This window comes from Mustelus asterias, chromosome 1, assembly GCF_964213995.1.
Source record: "Mustelus asterias chromosome 1, sMusAst1.hap1.1, whole genome shotgun sequence".
NCBI lineage: Eukaryota > Metazoa > Chordata > Chondrichthyes > Carcharhiniformes > Triakidae > Mustelus > Mustelus asterias.
The window spans coordinates 63436095-63458275 of NC_135801.1; the positions used below are offsets into that span (position 1 = coordinate 63436095).

The 22181-nt window shown below is 40.0% G+C and overlaps 1 protein-coding gene across 2 annotated transcripts in view; it reads left to right on the forward strand.

The window, feature by feature from the left end:
* The window catches only part of klhl2 (kelch-like family member 2), a 95769-nt gene extending 78311 nt beyond the window's left edge, over positions 1 to 17458 (forward strand). For both annotated transcript variants that reach the window (XM_078213388.1, XM_078213379.1), the window contains 6 exons: positions 870 to 1067; positions 4817 to 4918; positions 7864 to 7992; positions 9207 to 9347; positions 9443 to 9586; positions 16355 to 17458. In XM_078213388.1, the coding sequence (XP_078069514.1) occupies positions 870 to 1067; positions 4817 to 4918; positions 7864 to 7992; positions 9207 to 9347; positions 9443 to 9586; positions 16355 to 16383 (743 nt within the window). In that variant the 3' untranslated portion in view covers positions 16384 to 17458. The remainder of the gene's footprint in view (positions 1 to 869; positions 1068 to 4816; positions 4919 to 7863; positions 7993 to 9206; positions 9348 to 9442; positions 9587 to 16354) is intronic.
* Positions 17459 to 22181: the final 4723 nt, after the last annotated feature.

Here is a 22181-nt window from a genome sequence, read left to right on the forward strand (position 1 = left end):
AAATAAATACGGTTATATTTATCCCTGGATTACCAATCCATGATAACTTAATCTGGAATAGCAAGACATCACCACAGATTTATGAGCTAGAGCTTGCTCATGTCCCTATCAGGCTGTGTACAAATACTTTGATTTTATTTCAAAGTTAATGTAATTTCAAAGAGGAAATATAATTTACATGGGCCTGTTTTAATTCTCATGGAGGCGGATGGTGAGCTCACATGGCTGATAATGGAGCGGTGCAAATCGTTCAGTAATTTATGATTTTCGGGAAGTTATTGCTTCCTTAACACAAATTAAACAGTAACATGATGTGCATTAAACTCTTATTTTGCCAGCAAATTCTTCCATGCTTATCTGAGAACATGGTAAAGATTACTGTTTAATGAGGAGGCCAGTTACTCTTTCCATAAAACTACTTAGACCGTTGAAAGAAGTAGGCAAGGATGCACCTCCTTGATTTTGAGGCTCTTGAGAGTTCATCAAATTTCTTGTACTTCTGAGGATTTTTGATCATTTTGCATTACGGATTTATTTATACAACAAATACTCCTAATGTGATAGACCAAGGAAGTAAGTTGTCTCTGAAATTTTGAATTTTGTTAACAAAAGATGGCAAAATGAAGTCAAGTTTAATTTTCCTTTCTAATCCACCCACAGTTTAATCTGAATCGACATTTTGTTCCACAACACGAGGGTTTTTTTTCTGTTTGTACAAATGACAATTGAGAGGATAATTAAATGAAATTGTAGAGTGTGCAATGTTTTGATACAGCCATATGACTGTGAAAGGCTTGCTGATTGCTAGAGAGAAGTGCATTTATCACCCAAGAGTTGAGTTGGATTTTTATCCTTCCTGTTCCCTGCAGGTGTGATGTATATGGGTGGGCTGGTTTATGCTGTTGGAGGCTTTAATGGCTCATTAAGAGTGAGGACAGTTGATTCGTATGATCCAGTCAAAGACCAGTGGATGAGCAATGCTAACATGCAGGACAGACGGAGCACTCTGGGAGCAGCGGTACTGAATGGATTGTTGTATGCAGTGGGAGGATTTGACGGGAGTACAGGTATGTCCAAATTGTGTTTGCTGGTCTTCCAGGTTGTTCTGCAATGCATGATTGGATTAAAATTGGTGCATTCTTCACATTATTTGTAGCTTAATAAGTTATTACTAAAAGCCCTGATTACTTTTTTTGAAAAAGTAAAAATAACGATTTCTATGCCAATTTCTGTTCAGAGGATTTAACTTCACGTTTTGGATAGAATCTTAGCTGCATGGTGACTTTGGCAGGGGTAGATAGTTTCAGAAAATATTGTGCTGGAACCTCGCTCCTATTTCTTTTATTTTTCATCCACACGCTGGCCCTCAGCAATCTCATGCAAAAGCACAGCAACGGATTTCAGATTTCACATACATGTTAGCATCACCCAGCTCTTCCTCACTGCCATCACTATCATCTCTGTCTTGGTACATGTACTGTTGCTAAATTGGCTGTCTGTCTGGGATCCAGTAATGGATGAGCAGAAATTTCCTCCCAAATAAATATTGGGAAGACTAAAGCCGTTGTTTTCAGTTCCTCCTCCAAACTCCATTCCCTAGCTACCGATTCCATCCCCCTCCCTGGCAAATAGTCTGTGATTATACCAGTGTTGTAGGTAAAATAATACCTCTGAGACTAGTGGTAAGTCAAAGTACAGTGGTTTATTTTCACAATTGTGGAAGACGTCCGATGCCTAACACTGCCTCAGACTACTTACTGAATACGGGTCAAGAGCAAACATTTATACATAATTTTCCGCCCCTGGTCACGTCCTCATCGTCCCACGATTATTGTTGTCTCAGCGATTCCATCCTTCGCGTAGTCCGCGTAATCATGGCCGTCTCAAGGCTGTGTTTTGTCGCCTCTATGTGGACACCTGTGGGTTGTTTAGATTATACGTTTGCACAAACAGGTTGACTATGGCGTAGTCATAGTCCTAAAACACAGGAACCTATATAGCAATTTATATCAATATAAATAGTATAGATGAATAGCATATAATGAATATATATGAATCTATTGTTATACGATGACAGAAGGCATACATGTCAGCTCCACCATGTTAAACAAAGGTACATAATAGAAAGGAACATAAAATGGAGTCTGCTTAGCTGATTCTGCTTAGCCACATTCCTGATACACAATTAGCTGGGAACAGCAAGGATAGCTGTCTCTCTTATCTGGTTTGGAATCATGTAAACAGGCTTTATAGACATGAAGATACCGAGCTCTAACGAAAACATGAGCCCTAGAGTGCTTCTCACAAAATCTCTAAGTATCACAGAGTTCATTAACCCATTCCCGTCTTCACCAGTATGTTCGCAGCCTTGGTGTCACGTTTGATCTGGCATGATATTCCAATCACATCTGATTTTGCCCTTTTCTCGGCTCTTCTGCTGAAGTCCTCATTCATGCTTTGTTACCTCGAAACTCAACTATTCCCATGCATTCCTGGCTTTCTGCTGCATTCTATTTTCTGTAAACTGGAGGTTGTCCAAAATTCTGTTGCCTTGATTCACACCAGGTCCTGTTTATCAATCACCCGGTCAAGTAACATCTTGAATTCAAAATTCTCATTTTTGTTTTCAAATCTCTCCGTGACTTTGTCCCTCCCTATATTTGTAATCTCCTCCAGCCCCACAACCCATTAAAGGTGTTATATAAACATAAGATGATGTTGTGATCCAGCCTCTGAGCAATCTTACTGGAGGAAAGGTCTGAAAGGCATCAACTACCTCACTGGCAGTAGCGAGAAGCTAATGAACAAAAAAAGATCCCCACTTGGGAGCAAATTGGTGGCCTCCTGGCAGCAAACTGGAGAACCTGCCAGATGCTGCAGGGCCATATCTGTGGTAGCAGGCCATCCTATGGAGGTATTCCCTCTTTGCAATGATGGCCTGGAAGCTGTGGTCACACCTTATGCTGATTTTTGTAGTCTTCTGAGGATGCTTCCACCTTGAGGCACCCTCAGTCTCCCAGGTTTAGTGGCAGCTCTCTTGATGCCCACTTGCAGAGCCTGTCCATCTGCCAAGTAGCAGCCTGCTTCCAGAAGCCCTGTTAATTGGCGGCTGCTAAATGGCTTCCTCCAAGAGTATTGTGCAGATGGGTAGGCTTCAGAGCCTATCTGGAGTGGGACCCAAAAATGATCTTGTCCCTCATTTTTAAAAATTAAGGTGATAAGATTCCACCCTGTAAAAGCACTGTTTCTCAACCTGTTCAAGAAGCGTTTGATCATCAGGTGGCACTCCCAAATTTTTGGAAAACCTCTAATATATAACATTGAAAAAGAGTACTTGCACTATGTATTATTGATACTATTTGCTACTGGGTCTAAACAGTTCACTTGCGTTGAAATGTTTAAACTGCATCCTGAAAAGGCTCATTAACAAGCTTGTTTTCCACTTGTCCGTATCATTGTTAATTCCAAAAAAAACTTGCCTGTATTTTGCAAATAGTTTCTTTTGCTTATCTGAATATAAATTGCTTGTAATAGTTTCTGGAATTTAATTTGGGATATATTAGTAATCCCCGGTAAATTTACAATGATTAAATGTACTGAAATAGTATGATGATTAATAATGGGGGTGGGTGTTGTGATACCACAACATGTATTGGGTGGATGCCAGCACCTATTGATAGACTTACTGTAGGCCTATAAAGAGCGGAGAAGACGTGGCGGTGGGTTAAAATATGTTGCAGTGAAGGCAAAACGAGAGAGATTATGCAGCAAATCAAGAGAAGTGGAATTCGGGTAGGAGGTGAATAACAGTGTAAAGTCGGAAAATATGCCCATTATAACAGGAAAAGATAAAGGTGGCTAAGTAGAAAATAAAGCGGACTCGGGTGATAAATTTACTTCCGAATCTAAAGACACAAAGGAGTGATTAATTAACTATTTTCAGTTGGCCTCCGCTTCTGGGCAAGGAAAGGGCACTTGGTCTGAGTTTCTGCTAAATATCTGATGATGCCCTCCTAGAAAGTGAAGGATGGGAATATCTGTTACATACAGGATTGGGCTTCACCTGTGACACCCTCAGATGCAGGGAGGATATTCCCAATGGTGGGGGAGTCCAGAACCAGGGGTCACAGTCTGAGGGTTCAGGGCAGACCATTTAGGACAGAGGTGAGGAGACATTTCTTCACCCAAAGAGTGTGAGCCTGTGGAATTCATTACCCCAGGAAGTAGTTGATTCGTAATGAATGGCAGAGCAGGCTCCAAGGGCCAAGTGGCCTCCTCCTCCTCCTATCTCCTATGTTTCAAATAGTCCACTGATACTTGCACATGAAGTATAGCCACTTGGTGAAGTACTGGAGGGCTGCTGTGGCCTTGGATCTATAATTCATTGTATGTTCATATCTTGAAGATAAATTAGAACAACGGGTGAATAAAATTATGAAAAATAAGGGAAAGAAACCAGGGGTAAGTTGACCATTAAAATGATCAATTTGTGACCTAGTTGTGTTTTTATGACAGTCCAGAAGCTTTCAGAGCTGCAAGTCCAAAAAAGGAAAAAATGAATTCTGTTTCACAGCTTGCTATGCAAGGATTATAAACTCATTACATCTGGGTTGTTAGTACAGGTACCAGATGTATGCCAGGACCTACTGGAGTAAACCTGTGGAGTAAACCACGAGGCTGCCAGTTGCAGATCTGATTTAGTTGTGTGCATTTCTATATACTTTATTGTTGTTTGATATAAACAGTTAATCATATTTCAGAAATTGTATTTTTGATATATGGAGTGTGTAATAATTGGGTTTACTTTATTTTGCAGGTTTATCGTCTGTAGAGGTGTACAATGTCAAAGCAAATGAGTGGTTTCATGTAGCCCCAATGAACACCAGGAGGAGTAGTGTTGGTGTGGGTGTTGTAGGAGGTGAGTTCTGCTGAATCAGCTGTATTTCCAGCCAGCAACGCCCATGTCCCATGTATGAATAAGAAAAATTGTGCTCGAGATTAAAACCTGTCCTACGTTCATTTTTTGTCATACATAGCGTGTGGGTGTCACAGACAAGGTCAGTTTATTGCCTATCTCTAATTGCCCTGGAGAAGGTGTAGGTGCAGTGCTGTAAGTGCCAGGATTTTTACCCAGTGACAGTGAAAGGAATGGTGACGTGGTTCCAAATCAGGATGGTATGTGGCTTGGAGGGGAATGTGCAGGTGATGATGTTTTCATGTGCCTGCCTGATGTCATTCTTTTTGGTGGTAGAAGTCGTGGGTTTGGAAGGTGCTGTCGAAGGGAGTCTGGTTGAGTTGCTGCCACTGCGTTAGTGGTGGAGGGAATGAACGTGGATGTGACACTGGTCATGTGGCTGTTTTGTACTCAATAGTATTGAGCAACTTGAATGTTGTTGAGCTGCACTCATCCAGGCAAGTGGAGAGTATTCCATCACACTCCTGACTTGTGCCTTGAGCTAGAGGATTTTCACAGTAACTTCATTACTATGTGAATGTAAGCCTACTTGTGACCAATAAATAAACCTTAAAACGTTAGATTGTGGACAGTTTTTGGGGAATCAGGAAGTGAGTTAGTTTCTGCAGAATTCCTGTCCTCTGACCTGCCCTTGTAGTCACAATATTTATAAGCCTGGTCCACTTAAATTTCTGGTAAATGGTAACTCCTTGGGATGTTGATAGTGGGGATTCAACAATGGTAATGCTGTTGAGTGCCAAAGGCAGCTGGTTAGATTTGCTCTTTAGATCGACATTGCCTGACGCTTTTGTGGCATGAATGTTACTTGTCGCTTATCAGACCAAGACAGAATATTGTTCAAGTCTTGCTGTCCATATGGATATGGACTGCTTCAGTATCTGGGAAGTTGTGCACATTACTGAAATTTGAGCAAACATCCTCATTTCTGACCTCCTGAAGGAAGGAAGGTCATTCATGAAACAACTGAAGATAATTGGCCCCAGAACACTGCCCTGAGCAACTCCTACAGTGATGTCCTGGGATTGATTTTATTGACCTCCAGCAAGCACAACCAACTTCCTTTGTGCTAGATTTGATTGGAGAGATTTCCCCTGATTCCATTCACTCCAGTTTTGCTAAGGCTCCTTGATGCCACAATTGGACCAAGTGCTGCCTTGATTTCAAGGACTGATTCTCACCTCGCCCTAAGAATTCAGCTCTTTCGTCCACGTTTGGACCAAAGCTGGAATGAGGTCAGGAGCTAAGTGGCCTTGGCAGAACCCAAACTGAGAATTAGCCAGCAAGTTATTGCTGAGTAAATGTCATTTGACAACACTGTCAACAACACCTTCCATTACTTTGCTGATTGAGAGTATTCCGATGGGATGATAATTGGCTGTGTTGGGATTTCTCTTTAATGTGGACATGGCATGTCTGGGCAATTTTCCACGTCGTTCAGTGGATGCAGTGTTGTAGTTGTACTGGAACAGATTGGTTAAGCAGAGCTATTTCTAGAACACGGCTCTTCTGTATTGCTGCCGAGATGTTGTCAGGACCCATAGACTTTGCTGTATTGAGTATGCCAGCTGTTTCTTGATATTATGAGGATTGATTTGAATTGGCTGAAGACTGGTATTTGTGATAGTAGGGCCCTTAGACGTAGGCTGAGATGGATCATCCATTTAACATTTTGTTTGTTTCATGTTTTGTCAATTTACATTAGTGCAGGGTAATGATTATTATTCGAAGACAGCAAATTGATGTTCCCATGTTCTTATAACCAATGAGATTATATTATAGTCTCTGGTTCCCAATTATCAAAATATACAAAATACTGGAACTGTGGTATGTTTCGTTTAAACATTTAAGCTGTACAAATCCCTTTGCAACTTAATTGTTCACCCCGAGGCTAAACTACAAATGGTTAGTAATTTCTTTGTCATGGGAGTGCTGTTTAATTCACTTGCATGGTTAGTGAACTGTAATGTTGGAATTTGTCACTATAATAGGACCTTCGCTTCTATTCTGTTCTTCTCCAATATAAGCAGGAATTATGACATTTCATGTCACAGCTGAAATGGGCTACAAGAAATCATGGCCTCTTAGAGACATGACTGGTTTGTGGTAGCACTCCGAAGAAGAGGCAATATCTTTTCAACCACCCAGTTAGCAGTCTCATCATAAGTCTTTAAACTATTTGCCAGTGCTGTTGGTGCTGGTTTTGTGTGTTTTTTTAAAAAAAAAAGTTGTTTGTTTAAATTCCTAGCCCCTAGTAGGTACATTATAATATACTGCTTGTCGATAGTCAATGAAATCAAAAGCATTATGCAGCAAACTTCTGAGGCAATCAACTTTATTCAGCTATAGAGCATCTATTTGCTCCCTGGCCTCCTGCCCACCCCAAAGCCATTCACTGCTTGCTGTGGTACAGTTCTACATTCATTGGCCACCTCTGGCATCTCATTATGGGTGAACCTTGCCAATGAATGTTGATAGGGTATTGAATGGGGACAGTCTGCGTTTGGTCTTCTCAGTGTAGCAGAGAACACATTTTGAGCAGCGACTACAGAAGACAAAATTGAAAGAAATGCAAGTAAATTACTGCTTCGCCAGGAAGGAGTGTTTGGGGACTTGGACAGTGAGGACCTCCACATATTTACTGCTTCCAGCGCGCATAACGAAAACAATTCCAGGGAGCCCTGAACAGTTTTGCTCCTTAATTTAGGATCTCCACCTTGACCGGGGATCAACTAACTTGGTGGGATTAAGCTTATACTCAGTCAGTCTCAGTACCATCCAAAAAGAAAGCCTATGAATCTTGTATTCCTCATTATGGTGTGTAGATGCATACAAAAGCTCTTGTAAATGTGAACTGTCCTTTAACCACATTTTTTTGTATGTGTTGCTAGGTGTGCTGTATGCTGTAGGTGGCTATGATGGAGCATCACGACAATGTCTTAGCTCTGTCGAGGCCTACAACTCTGTTAAAAATGAATGGACGTACATTGCTGAAATGAGCACACGTCGCAGTGGAGCGGGTGAGAATTTGGAAAATATAGATTGCACTTGAAGGGGAAAAATTTACAGGGCTGGGAGGAAAGAACAGTAAAATAGTTTAATTAGCTATCTTGAGATCTGGCAAGTGATGGAATGAATGGCTTTCCTTTGTGCTGTTATTCAATGATACAGTGAAAGGCAGTAACATGCCCATTATCGATGATTACCTATTGGAGCAAATGAAGTATAACACTTAACGTTAATTTCTGAATTATCTACAAATAATAATCACAGGGTAAGATTTCCTCTGCTATTTTAATATTGTAAAATTTGCTACAAACAGTTATGTTTTTACTACAAATATTACACAGGAAATTATTTTAATGCCCTTTTTAGTCACAGTATTTTCCAAAAGGAGAAGCTGTACATATTTCCTGTCATTTATTTATCTTTAAAAGCAATTGTAGCTTCAAAGCAATCCTGAAATGGGGTGCTACACTCAGAGGGGCCATATTTCAAATGAGACGTTAAACTGAGGCCACTCCTCCCCTTAGGTGGATGTAAATGATCCCAAGGCACAATTTAAATAAGAGCTGAAGCATTATCCTAGTGTCCTGGCCAATATTCATTCCTCAACCAACATCACTACGACATTTTGTTTGTTTGTTTATCTTATTGCTGGTTGAGAGTCCTTTTCTGTCTGCAAAGTCGCTCCAACAATTCCCTGGATTAAACACTTGAAAAGTAATTTTATTAGTTTTGAAGCATTTTAGGATGCTTTGATGTCATTGAAGATGGCTGCTTTTGTCATGTGCATCACATGTATTCCAAATAAATAACACGGGGTTGATCTTTATTTGTAGTGCGGTGTACCTGAAGTTGCTGCTTGTGCCCTCTAAAGAGCGACTTTCACTTTGACTTTTTTTTTGTATACAATACAGCTCCATCTTTGTTATGGTCGCAAATGTTATTCCACTTGTGTTTTTTTTTCTATATGATTAAAATTAGCCTACAGTGTAGTGGTGACTGAAGCAGTCAGAACAATGTTCTTCTCATTCCTTGCCCATTCTCCACTCGGTCCTGGCCCAATTGAAGTATCAAGAAAATGGATTCAGGGGGGTTAAATGGATTATGCAGGGTGCCTTTGTCTCAATCCATTGTGATTGTCAGAATTATGGAATCTACCTAGTTTCAAGAAAGGAGACCATATTTCTAAGCAATCAAAGGTAATTGGATCTTATTTGCATTGTTGCAGGTGTGGGAGTTCTAAATGGTTTACTCTATGCAGTTGGAGGTCATGATGGCCCACTGGTGAGAAAAAGTGTGGAAATGTATGACTCCTCTGCAAATACCTGGAAACAGGTTGCAGACATGAATATGTGCAGAAGGAATGCAGGTAGGATTGGCTAAGCAAAAGTCTGTATTTTTTTGGTTGTGCACAAGTTGCAGGAAAAATAAACTAATGTCTTTCTCTGCTTCCAACCCTGACAGGTGTCTGTGCTGTAAATGGTCTGCTGTATGTAGCTGGTGGAGATGATGGCTCCTGTAACCTTGCGTCTGTGGAATATTACAACCCAGCATTAGATAAGTGGATACTTCTACCACAGTGTATGAGCACAGGAAGAAGTTATGCAGGTGAAAAAAAGGCTGGCTTTTCTTTCTCAGTATTTGTATAGCCATGTTTTTAAAGCACTGCATCAGTGTTATTTTACAGACCACCTTGGAGAGCTCTTTGTATGAATTAAACTGGTGTAGCCTGTCGTTGTATTTGTGGTAAGAAGTTTAACAACACCAGGTTAAAGTCCAACAGGTTTATTTGGTAGCAAAAGCCACACAAGCTTTCGAAGCTCTAAGCCCCTTCTTCAGGTGAGTGGGAATTCTGTTCACAAACAGAGTTTATAAAGACACAGACTCAATTTACATGAATAATGGTTGGAATGCGAATACTTACAACTAATCAAGTCTTTAAGAAACAAAACAATGGGAGTGGAGAGAGCATCAAGACAGGCTAAAAAGATGTGTATTGTCTCCAGACAAGACAGCCAGTGAAACTCTATTTGTGTCCAAGCTCTCCCTCTGCAGGTTTAATGGGATGTTGCATTTTTTATGGAATTAGTTTAACAAATTGCTTTTCATTTCATGTTTGTTTCATATTTTTCTGTTTGAATGATCCTGATCATTCACTGAAGGTCTAAGCAGTTGAAGTTGAGAAATGTGAATTTTTATCACAAAATAAGGCACTAGTACCAGAATTTAAAATGCATATTAAGATAAACTTGGGACATCATTCATTTAGACACGTTTCCAAATTGTGGATTGTAGGTTTAATACATCCATCATTCTCCACTGCAGGAGTAAGGGTGGGCGAAACACTGCAGTGACCTTTGCAAATGTCTTGAGACAACATGGGCATGATTATTTACTCATGTCTTTGATTTATTTTCTGATTTCTGGGAGAGATTCTTCACTGCGGCTTAAGGTTCTGTTCAGAAGTAAGCACAGCAGACATACATTGCACTTGCTCCATGGCGCAGAGTATTGAGGTATATTGTTTATGATCTCAGTAGAGGTTGAACTTTTGAAAATAAATTTAAATTTCCACTGCCCAACTGAATGTTTTCCTATCTTGGCTCTTTCCTTCTCTACTCTTCCAGGCTCTTCCCACCTCCATTCGTGATTCTTACCATAGAAAATCATAGAATCCCTACAGTGAGGGAGGAGGCAATTTGGCCCATCGAGCCTGCACCGACAATAATCCCACCCTATCCCCATAACTCGACATAATTACCCTGCCAATCGCCCCGAAACTAGGGTCAATTTAGCATGGCCAGTCAATCTAACTCGAACATCTTTGAACTGTGGGAGGAAACTGGAGCACCCGGAGGAAACCCACGCAGACATGGATGTTTTTCTGACGCGCTACCTCAACTCAACAATTTTCACTTTCCTGGCCCGAACTGCTTCCTCTTCACTATGAACATCCAAGCCCTCTAACCTCCATCCCTCACCAGAGAGCTCTATACTTCTCTCTTGAGCAGAAGCCTGAACAGTCCTCATTCTACGCCAGCCTCCTGCTCCTCCTGGCTCTCTCATTGAGTAATTTATTTAAAAAAAATTTTTTTTTTAGGATGTGGGCATCGCTGACTAGTCCAACATTTATTGCCATCCCTAGTTGCACTTGAGAAGATAGTGGTGAGCTGTCTTTCTGAACCACTTGCAATCCCTGAGATGTAGGTACACCTATAATACTATTAGGGAAGAAGTTCCAGGATTTTGAGCCAGCGACAGTTGAGGAATGGGAATAAGTATCCAAGTCAGGATGGTGAGTGACTTGGAGGGGAACCTCCAGGCAGTGGTGTTCGCAGGTATCTGTTGCTCTTGTCCTTCTAGATGGTACTGGTTGAGTTTGGAAGGTGCTGTCTAAGGGACTTTGATGAGTTCCTGCAATATATCTTGTTGATGGTACACACTGCCGCCACCGTTTGTCGGTGGTGTAGGGACTAAATCTTTGTCGAAAAGGGAGCAATCAAATGGACTGCTTTATTTTGAAAGGTATCAAGCTTCTTGAGTGGTGTTGGAGCTGCACTCATCTAAGCAAGTGGAGAGTTTTCATTACACTCCTGACTTGTGCCTTGTAGATGGTGGACAGGCTTTGGGAAGTCAGAGGTGAGTTACTCACCGCAATATTCCTAACATTTAATCTGCTCTGGTAGCCACAGCATGTATATGGCTAGTCCAGTTCAATTTCTGGTCCATGCTAACCCCAGGATGTTGATCGCGAGGGATTCAGTGATGGTAATGCCATTGAATGTCAAGGGGTGATGATTAGATCCTCTCTTGTTGGAGATAGTCAATGCCTGGCACTTGTGTGGCACGAATGTTACTTGCCATTTGTCAGCCCAAGCCTGGATATTGACCAGGTCTTGCTGCATTTGGAAATAGATTGCTTCAGTATCTGTTTTGTCATGAATGGTACTGAACATTGTGCAATCATCAGCAAATATCCCCACTTCTGACCTTATGGAAGGAAGGTCATTGATGAAGCAGCTGAAGATAGTTGGGCCTATGACACTAACCTGAGGAACTCCTGGAGCTGAGATGATTGACCTCTAACCACACAATCATCTTCCTTTGGGCCAGGTATGACTCAACCAAAGTGCTTCAACTTGTCGCACTTCCTCCAAATAAAAGATGTGGCTATGGGTAACCAAATGGGCCTTAGCTATGCCTGTCTTTTTGTGGGTTATGTGGAACATTCCTTATTCTAATCTTACACAGAGCTCCATCCCACAACTTTTTTTCCGTGCTGCTTCCTACTTTCATCCAGAACTAAAAATCAATCAATTTGCTTTGAATTTCTACTCTTTGTTCACCATCACATGGTCCATCTTTGGCACTTTCTGATTGGGTTCTTCAGAGCCTTCTGGATTCAACGTTGAGTGCAACAACATCAGGCCATGAACTCAGTCATCCACTTTGAATCTTTTTCCTCCTCAAGTGCAAGTTCATACCTTGTTTTCATGTTTTTGCTTTCAAACAGAGCTGACCTCTCTTCTGTCATTAACACTTACTCTGAAGAAATACTTTGTTTCTTTACTGCAACTATTACTTCACTCGTTTTGCTTTTGTTTCATGACATGTTTTGTATTTAATTTCCCCACCCTCTGACCTATTCCTGCCTTCCATTTTGTTCTACCAGACCCCACTTCCCCTTTCTGAACAGTATACAACCAATCACATTTCTACATCTCTTCAGAAGAAGATTAATATTCAACCCAAACATTAGCTCTATTACTCTCTCTCCACAGATGCTGCCAGACCTGGTTTTCTGCCACTTTTCTGTTTTCATTTCAGACCATCAGCATCTGCCATATTTTTCTTTTATTTGAATTTCCAGTGACTGACTGAAAAGGTCACATGACAATATTTTCATGTTTAAGAATTATTCGATGGCTAACTTATAATCCAAGCTGCAGCTATTTCATTCTCCAGGAACCAGACCAGCAATCTGATACTATACTGGCTTTCTATTGACTTTTCTCCCCCCCTCAGAACTCATCTCCATGGCAATGTGAATCACATGGACCTTGTATGCAGAAGAAAATGCTAATTAGCTACTCTATAGATCCACAACTCCAAGATATCTTGGAACTAAACGGACAATTTGAAGCATAATTTTTTGTGAAGCCTGACATTATTTCCCTGAGACGTGGAGTTTAACAGGTCTACTGAGTCAACACAATTACTTTTACCATTGCCTCCAGGTGTGGCCACCTTGCACCTTCTTTCCAGTAAGTTAATTTGCCCCCAACCCTATAGCAACCAAGTCACCTAGGCCGTTGGACTGAATTTGAAGCAGGTCACATGATCGCATTATAACTCCATTTTACATTAAGTTAAAGAGACTGTCCCAATACATATGTCCTATAAACTTAATATTTGTAAAAATATTTAAAATTGAGGGAAAAATCAGTATTTTCTTTGAAACTCTCAATATACAGCGTCATGCATTTTACAACATAGAAGGGTAAAGACATGTGTTCTCATTTATCATGGATGATAACCTTACAAATATTCTAGTTTTTGCCATTTTCCACAAATACTTGCCTTAAGCAATAAAAATAATTATTTAATATAAAATTGAAACAAACAGGTCAGACAAGAACTGCAGAGAGAAAGAGTTAATATTTCGGGTTGAAGAGCTGTCAACAGAACTGGGGTATTTACCTCTAAGATTTTATTTACCTAGTTGTATAATTTATGACTGGGATTTTCTGAACACCCCTGTGGTGTGTTCTGCAGCAACGGGGGTGGCCTACAATTGGCTGCTGGTGGCTGGCCCCACCCCTGTCAATGGAGTTTCCCATTGTATGCACCCCCCACTGCCGGCGAACCTATGGCAGGGGGTCGCTGATGGCGGGACCTGAAGATCCTGCCAATGGAAATGGCTGAAAAACTTTGGCCTATTTCTTTCATAACTGTCTTTGAAATGTACTTTTCATAACCAAAGAGATCATACTTGTTCTCTAAAAAGGACATAAAATTGTGATAGAGGCGAAAAAACTCGAGGGTTGTCTTAAGAATTATTGGTCATGTTTCGGAACCCCCCCAGATTTCATCTTATTTCTCTTCTACCTCCTCCAAACGAGTGATGTATCTTCAATATGAAAAATAACTCTATACACAACCATAGTGGGGATAAAGTGATGGGATCATCTTCTGTTTCACTGTTAAATATGCCACTGGTACTTATCAATGCTATTTAAAATGTGTTCTGTATGCATCTGATGAGACTTATGGTGGCTCTTTACTATTCACAAAGAATGCGGCTGCTCACCTCTGAGACAACCTGTAAGTTCAAGGAGTTTCCATCAGTGGCATGATATGGGTCTTTCACAGCTCTTCAGTTTGCTTGGCGGTGCTTTGACCTCAGGCTGTTGCAATTTGAACTATTTCCAAATCTACCATTTCCTTCCAGACCACACGATATAAATCAGATTTCCAGAATCGTAGAATAATGCAGTACCAAAGGTGGTCATTCAGCCCATCGTGCATGTGCTGGCTCTTTAAAAGACCTATCCAATAGTTTGACTCCCCTCTCTTTCCCCAAAGCCCAGCAAATGTTTCCATTCCCTTTTGTAAGTTATTGAATCTGTTTCCATCACCTGTCCAGGCAATGCATTCCTTGAAGTTCTTTAGTTTGATTGGTTGAATAGAGTGAGTTTATTTAATAGCTGGTTTCTATGAACATGTTCAGCTTGTTTCACTAATTAAAATAGCTGATCCTATTGTACAGTTTCAAACGAAGAGGTGGTCATTCTGGGCTACAATTCCCAAACTATCAACCGCAATGGTTTGAATATTTTGCACTACATCATGCTATGCCAGCATGCTTAAACTGGTGGAGGTTTAAGATTATGAATCGGTGTTACTGGTGTGGCAGGATAATCTTTGCTTTATAGAAATAATCTTAAATCTAGTCATATCGGGCCATCATAGCGTTAGTTGACCACAATTAGAATTCATTCTGGCCAAATGCAAGAAAGCAGTCTCGATCACATCTGCTAAAAAGGAACGTAAAAAATAGTACTGAGGTAAACATCAGGCTTTCAAATGTATAAGTAATAAAGTAGGTGCAAGGATGAAATGTATTTTGCAGAGGAGCAAAAATAATTTGGAGGACAGAAGTAGGAAGCGAGAACGTAGGTACAGGTATGAGGAAAGAACCATTATTAAATAATTCCTTCATATCTGTCTATACTTAAGAAAATAAAAGCTGCTTGTATTGGTTGTGAGGTTTGCAGTAATGAAAGGGGGTTGGTTAGTTCAATTGGTTCGAGTATGCTTTAGAATAACAAGTTGTTTGTATTCCCATACCAGTTGAGGTAACTCTTGTCCCATAGTGAAATGGCCCAAGATTAAACAACCTTTGAACAATGAGGATGCTACATGAAGAGAGGGATGGAGAGTGATGAAAGAGAATAAGCTAACAGTTTGAAAATTAACATATTTTAAGACATCTAAGCTTTTTATAGTGGTATGTTTAGTATCTGGCACCTAAAAGTCTTAAAGAAGAAGAATTTAGTGAAGCTTTAACGGACATTTTTCTAAGTTTATTAAGATTCTTGTGGATCAGAAAGTAGCAATGTTTAGGTCATGTTTTATGTCTCAATTAATTGAAATCAAAATGCAATACATGTGAAGGTACCTAACATTTCCTTCTAGTTATAGGCAATATGATGTGCGGGTTTGGTTGATTATCCACGGCAAATTGCCTCTTGGTGTCAGGGGGACTAACAGGATGGATACATGGAGCTACAGGGATAGGGGCTGGGTGGGATTGTGGTCAGTGCAAACTTGATGGGCCAAATGGCCTCCTTCTGCACTGTACGGATTCTATGATTCTATGAATATCATAGAAAATTCAGCAATTCATTTCTCTTTCAAAATGGTTGAGGTGCTCCTGGGTTTATAGACCAGTGTATTTAACATCTACTGCGTAAAAAAAAATACAGAATCATATTAATTATTGAGAGGAAAGTCTTTGAAGTGTTTTGAGAAGAACTAATTTATAATTTGGATTTTGATTGCAATTTTCAATCTGCTCACTTCTGCAGAGTACAGATTTCCTTGTGAGCTGATGTTGCAGCATGACTTTTACCATGAATTTCACTGTCCGTACCAGCCCATTACTCTGTATTGAGTACATGTTCCTTGTCTGCAAGATGAGAGATTTTCCAGTTTCCATCCCACAGGAATGTTGCCAGAACAATCAGACTTAATCGCATTGTCCTTCTCCTTGAGCAAGAACATTCTGCTGATGGTTAATTTCATATCTGTTAAAATAACCTGCTGTTCTGATGTTTCACACAGGACTAAAAATCTTTTCTCTCTCCTTTTTAGGTGTTACAGTAATTGACAAACCTTTATGATTAAAGTACGCTGGATACGTTGAACATTGGATTCTACATTGAAATGGTATTTCATGAAGTAGCTCAACTTTTTAGCACTTCTTTGCTGATGATCACATTGGAAGCAAGCATTTAAAGCAGTGTGGAAGAGGGCAGACAACCATGTCTTGTCAGCAAGAATAGAAGATTATGATGATTGCACTTGATAGAAGCACTACATGGAAAGGGGCTACATTACAGCTTTTAGCGAGTAGTGTTGGACTGGAGCCTTGAAATAAAGGATTTGAAATTTAAAAGCTGCTATAGAAATGCCGACATGTCGGTGACTTGTGACGTGTGAAACAAAGCAACACTTCGTTATGGACACTACAGTTAGTGGCTTCACAAAGCTTGTGAAAAACAGAGTAATGGTTACAATTGTATAGTGGCAAATAAACTGGTTCCATATGTTTAACTATGGAGATTGATGTGTAAGTTGCCAACTGTTACATTTTGGTTACAGGACCATAATTTTGTCTACAAGTTGCTGTTGGCAGCACTTCAAGATTTGATTAAATATTTAATTTATTTTTGATTTGGTACTGAAAAATACCAATCAAGAGTAGTAGTATTTGTAGATATTGAAGTTTTAACACATTAAGTTATCATTTGTGGAGGAAAAAAAAGACTGTACTGAAACTTTTAATTGCATTTCCAATTTTAAAGTCATTGAACTAATAAATGAGTGCAGGAAGATTTTGAAATGTATAATTTGTTCTGTTTCTATTCAATCATGACAATGTTTTGATGCATTCCTATTTTTCCTTGATTCTTGGTTTACTTGTTATTGGCATGAAGAGTAGTGTTGTAAGTTTACATTATTAAATGATGTGCATTTTCCCTGAATTGCATGTTGTGTTGCCAATGTACAGTATGATTATGTACTGGTTACATTTTGCTGCTTTTCTTTTGAGTAACACTTGCCAGTTATGTTTAGTGTTCTGCTTAAATGCTGTAAGAACTATGAACACTGACAAATTTATTTGATTGGAATTGGGAAGGTGGAGATGACCGCTCCTGCATTACTCAGATTGTTTAAATAAAGCTTTCTATCGTGTTTGACTTGTAAATCTCTTTTTTTTTAAAAGAGCAGTATTATCTAGAAGTTGAAAGATATTAGGGTTAATTAGGGAAGATGAAGGATTTGATATAAGCAGGTTAAGCATTCATATAGTAACAATGCCAATCTTGTCTTCTACCATGTTCTGTAAAGTTGAAAGACTGTTCCTGAAGTGCTGATGCTGTTCATTTTAACTGCATTCTTTCTGTCAGTCACATCTTGCATATTTGAGGAAACTCACCACAGTACTTGAGTGCAGTCTCCAAACTACATGGTTGGGAAATCCATGTCGATAAAAGTTTCTGTGTGCAAGGTGTCCAGCTAATTCCCATAGGAACACAGTCCACTTCTGCAAATCTGGAGAACTCAATGTTGTCAAGAACCAAGGCTAAGGACCAGCAAAATGTATACAGTTTAGGAACAAAAAGCTGCAAAGCAATTTTTACACTTTGGGGAATGATTCAAATTTTATTTTTAACTTGAGCTTGTTTTTCTAAAGAAATATAAAGTGCAAAGCATAGCTTTAGAAAGAAAGCAATTGATTAACATAATGGAATATTTTCATAAATATCTAAAGAATATATTGGGTTTATGCATGAATTAGAATTACCTTAACAATACAAGTTCTGACTTTTCAAAATTCAGAACAGTTAGAAATTAAATGTCTATCTCCAGTGGGAGTATTTTTAAAAAAACATGGATTGTAGCAGGTCCAGGTCAGCACTTCTGCACTATTAGGACTCTCACTTCCACCACATCGGTGCTCTGGCTACAGATTGGATATGGATCTTCAATGGGAACCCAGGTCTAGGAGAGGACGTGGCATGAGGGTGAGTCGGCGAGTGGGAGGTTCAGCAAGAGGGTGGATCAGGGAGGGGGGAGTTTGGGGAGTTGGAAGAGGTGACTCCAAAAAGGTGCCAATGGGGTCACGGGGAATGACATTAAAACAAATCTCACGACACTTCTAATGAGATTACAGCCCTTATTAAATTACCGACATTAAAACAAAATGTTAAATAAGGACTGTATAATCTTAATGGAGAAAGACTGCAAAATGTTGCAGTACAGAGGAATCTGGGTGTCCCCGCACATGAAGTAAGTTAGCAAGTAGGTACAAAAAGCAATTAGGAAGAGAAATGGTATGTTGTCCCTTTTGCAAGGGAGTTGGAGTATTAAAAATAAGGAAATCTTGTTACAACTATCACCTGGAGTACTGCGTACAGTTTTGGTCTCCTTATTTGAGGATATGCTTGCATTGGGTGCAGTTCTGAGAAGGTTTATTAAGTTGACTCCTGCGAGAGAAGGAGTTGTCTTCTGAGAAAAGTTTGATCAGGTTGCACCTTTCCTCAATGGAGTTTTGAAGAAAGAAGTGATCTTATTGAAATATATAAAACTTTGATGGCTTGACATGGTAGATGCTAAGCGGATATTTCCCTTAGTGGGGGAATATAGAACTGGGGGATCAGTTTAAAAACAAGAGGTTTTTCATTTAAGACCAAAATTAGGAATTTCTTCTAAGGGTCATTGATCCTTGGAATGCTGAACCACTCAGTGCAGAGCCTAAGGGAGAAAAGTGAATTCCCCTATTAATTGTCCCAGATTCCCTTTACCTGCTTACCAGTAGCCTTCTAGTTCTCGGCACTTCTCACACCAGCTGCTGGTGCAAAATAGTAAGCATGATAACCCAACATTTGCAGATAATGTGGCCAGTCAAGTAGTTGGATTTCTAGTCATGCCTGTTAGCAACCATAGGTATTTTATTTTTCTCTTATGTCAGTTACTGAATTTATCAAACAAAGGTTCATACAAAGATTGATAGCACTATAAGTAGTATAGCCTATAGAATAACAAAGAAGCATTGATAATCAATGCAGGCAAGATTTCAAAGCAGGCAAGTGTGATCCATTTTGGACCGGAGTAGAATTTAAATGGTAAAAGGTTAGGAACAGTAGATCCAAAGAGATTTGCAGGATCCATGTATGCAAATCCCTATAATATAGTGGCCACATACAGAGAAAATTAAAAATGTTAATAGAAAATAGGAGCAGGAGTAGGCCATTTGGCCCTTCAAGCCTGCTCTGCCATTCATTTTGATCATGGCTTCTCCCCATATCTCTTGATCCCTTTAGCTCCAAGAGCTATATCTAATTTCTTCTTGAAATCTCACAATGCTTTCTATGATAGTGAATTCCACAGATTCACCACTGTCTAGGTGAAGAAATTTCTCCTCACCTCAGTCCTAAAAGGTTTACCCTTTATCCTCAAGCTTTGACCCCCACCATCGGGAATATTCTTTTTGTTTTATTCATTTGTGAGACATGGGCGTTGCTGGCTGACCAGCACTTCTTGCCCATCCCTAGCTGCCCTTGTTCAGAGGGCAGTTAAGAGTCAACCACATTGCTGTGGCTCTAGAATCACATGTAGGCCAGACCAGGTGAGGACAGCAGATTTTCTTCCCTAAGGACATTAATGAACCAGATGGGTTTTTCTGACAATCAGCAATGGTTTTGTGGTCACTAGTAGACTTTTAATTCCAGAAATTTTTATTAAATTCAAGTTCCACCATCTGCCATGGCAGGATTTGAATCCAGATCCCCAGAACATTAGCTGAGTTTCTAGATTAATAGTCTGGCGATAATATCACTAGGCCATTGCTTCCCCCATATTAGTCTTTTGCGGGGGGGGGGGGGGGGGGGGGCGTTGTAGTTTTGGATATGGTGTTGAAAGCCCTGGTTAGGCCACCTGGAATACTGTTTGGGTAATGTGCCTTTAAAAAGGATATTGGCTTTGCAAGCAGTCAAGTACAGATACCAGAATGTTACCTGGGAGGTAGGTTAGCTCAGTTGGCTGGATGGCAGAACAATGTCAACAGCATAGGTTCAATTCCTGTACCAGCTGAGGTCTGCCTTCTCAACCTGGCCCCTCACCGGAGGTGTGGTGACCCTCAGATTAAATCACCACCTGTTTGTTTATGGTCACCTAGCACTAGAGTAACTGTACATTTACTTGGTAATTGGAGTGTTAGATTGAAGAAAGATACAAGCAAAGTTTGTTTTCTCTGGAATATAGAAGGTTAAAGGGAAATCTGATTAAGGGTTTTAGAAAGGAATTGAATAGATAGAGGTTTACAGCATGGAAACAGGCCCTTCGGCCCAACTTGTCCATGCCGCCCTTTTTTTAAAAAAAAACCCCTAAGCTAATCCCAATTGCCCATATTTGGCCCACATTCCTCTATACCCATCGTTCCCATGTAACTGTCTAAATGCTTTTTAAAAGATAAAATTGTACCTGCCTCTACTACTACCTCTGGTAGCTTGTTCCAGACACTCACCACCCTGTGTGAAAAAATTGCCCCTCTGGACACTTTTGTATCTCTCCCCTCTCACCTTAAACCCATGCCCTCTAATTTTAGACTCCCCTACCTTTGGGAAAAGATATTGACTATCTACCTTGCCTATGCCCCTCATTATTTTATAGACCTCTATAAGGTCATCCCTCAACCTCCGATGCTCCAGAGAAAAAAGTCCCAGTCTATTCAGCCTCTCCTAATTCAATCCATCAAGTCCCAGTAGCATCCTAGTAAATCTTTTCTGCACTCTTTCTAGTTCAATAATATCCTTTCTATAATAGGGTGACCAGAATTGCACACAGTATTCCAAGTGTGGCCTTACCAATGTCTTGTACAACTTCAACAAGACATTCCAACTCCTGTATTCAATGTTCTGACCGATGAAACCAAGCATGCCGAATGCCTTCTTCACCACTCTGTCCACCTGTGACTCCATTTTCAAGGAGCTATGAACATGTACCCCTAGATCTCTTTGTTCTGTAACTCTCCCCAACGCCCTACCATTAACTGAGTAAGTCCTGCCCTGGTTCAATCTACCAAAATGCATCACTTTGCATTTGTCTAAATTAAACTCCATCTGCCATTCGTCAGCCCACTGGCCCAATTGATCAAGATCCCGATGCAATTGGAGATAACTTTCTTCACTGTCCGCTATGCCACCAATCTTAGTGTCATCTGCAAACTTACTAACTATGCCCCCTATATTCTCATCCAAATCATTAATATAAATGACAAATAACAGTGGACCCAGCACTGATCCCTGAGACACACTGCTGGTACCTTATCAAATGCCCTTTAGAAATCCAAATGTGTTACATCTATTGGCTCCTCTTCATGTTACTTCCTCAAAAGTCTCAAGTTTAATATGATCAACATGATTACCCTTTTGAAAAACTATGTTGGCCATGTCTGATCATAGCATGGTTAAGTACTTTATTAGGTCTTTCCCAACAATGAATTCTAGCATTTTCTTGATGACTGACCTGTAGTTTTGTTTTCTTGCTCTCTTTTCTGAAAAGTGTTACATTGGTTAACTCCTAATTTGTAGGGACTGTTCTAGACTCTGGGGTATAGAAAGTCATAATCAGCACATCCAATATCACTGCAGCTAACTTTTAGAACTCTACGATAAAGACCTTAGCTCCTGAGGATGTGAAAGCTTTAGTCTCTTAAATCTTTAATATTCTTTCTCTATTGAAATGAATTACTTTAAGGTCCTCATTTTTATTAGTCTCTTATTTCTGCTATGTGATTTGTGTCTTCTATTGTGAAGACTAGACACAAAGTATTTGTTGAACGTCTCTGACATTTCCTCATCCCCCATGATAATTTCTCCTGTCTCTGTCTCTAAGGCATTAATGTTTACAAAGC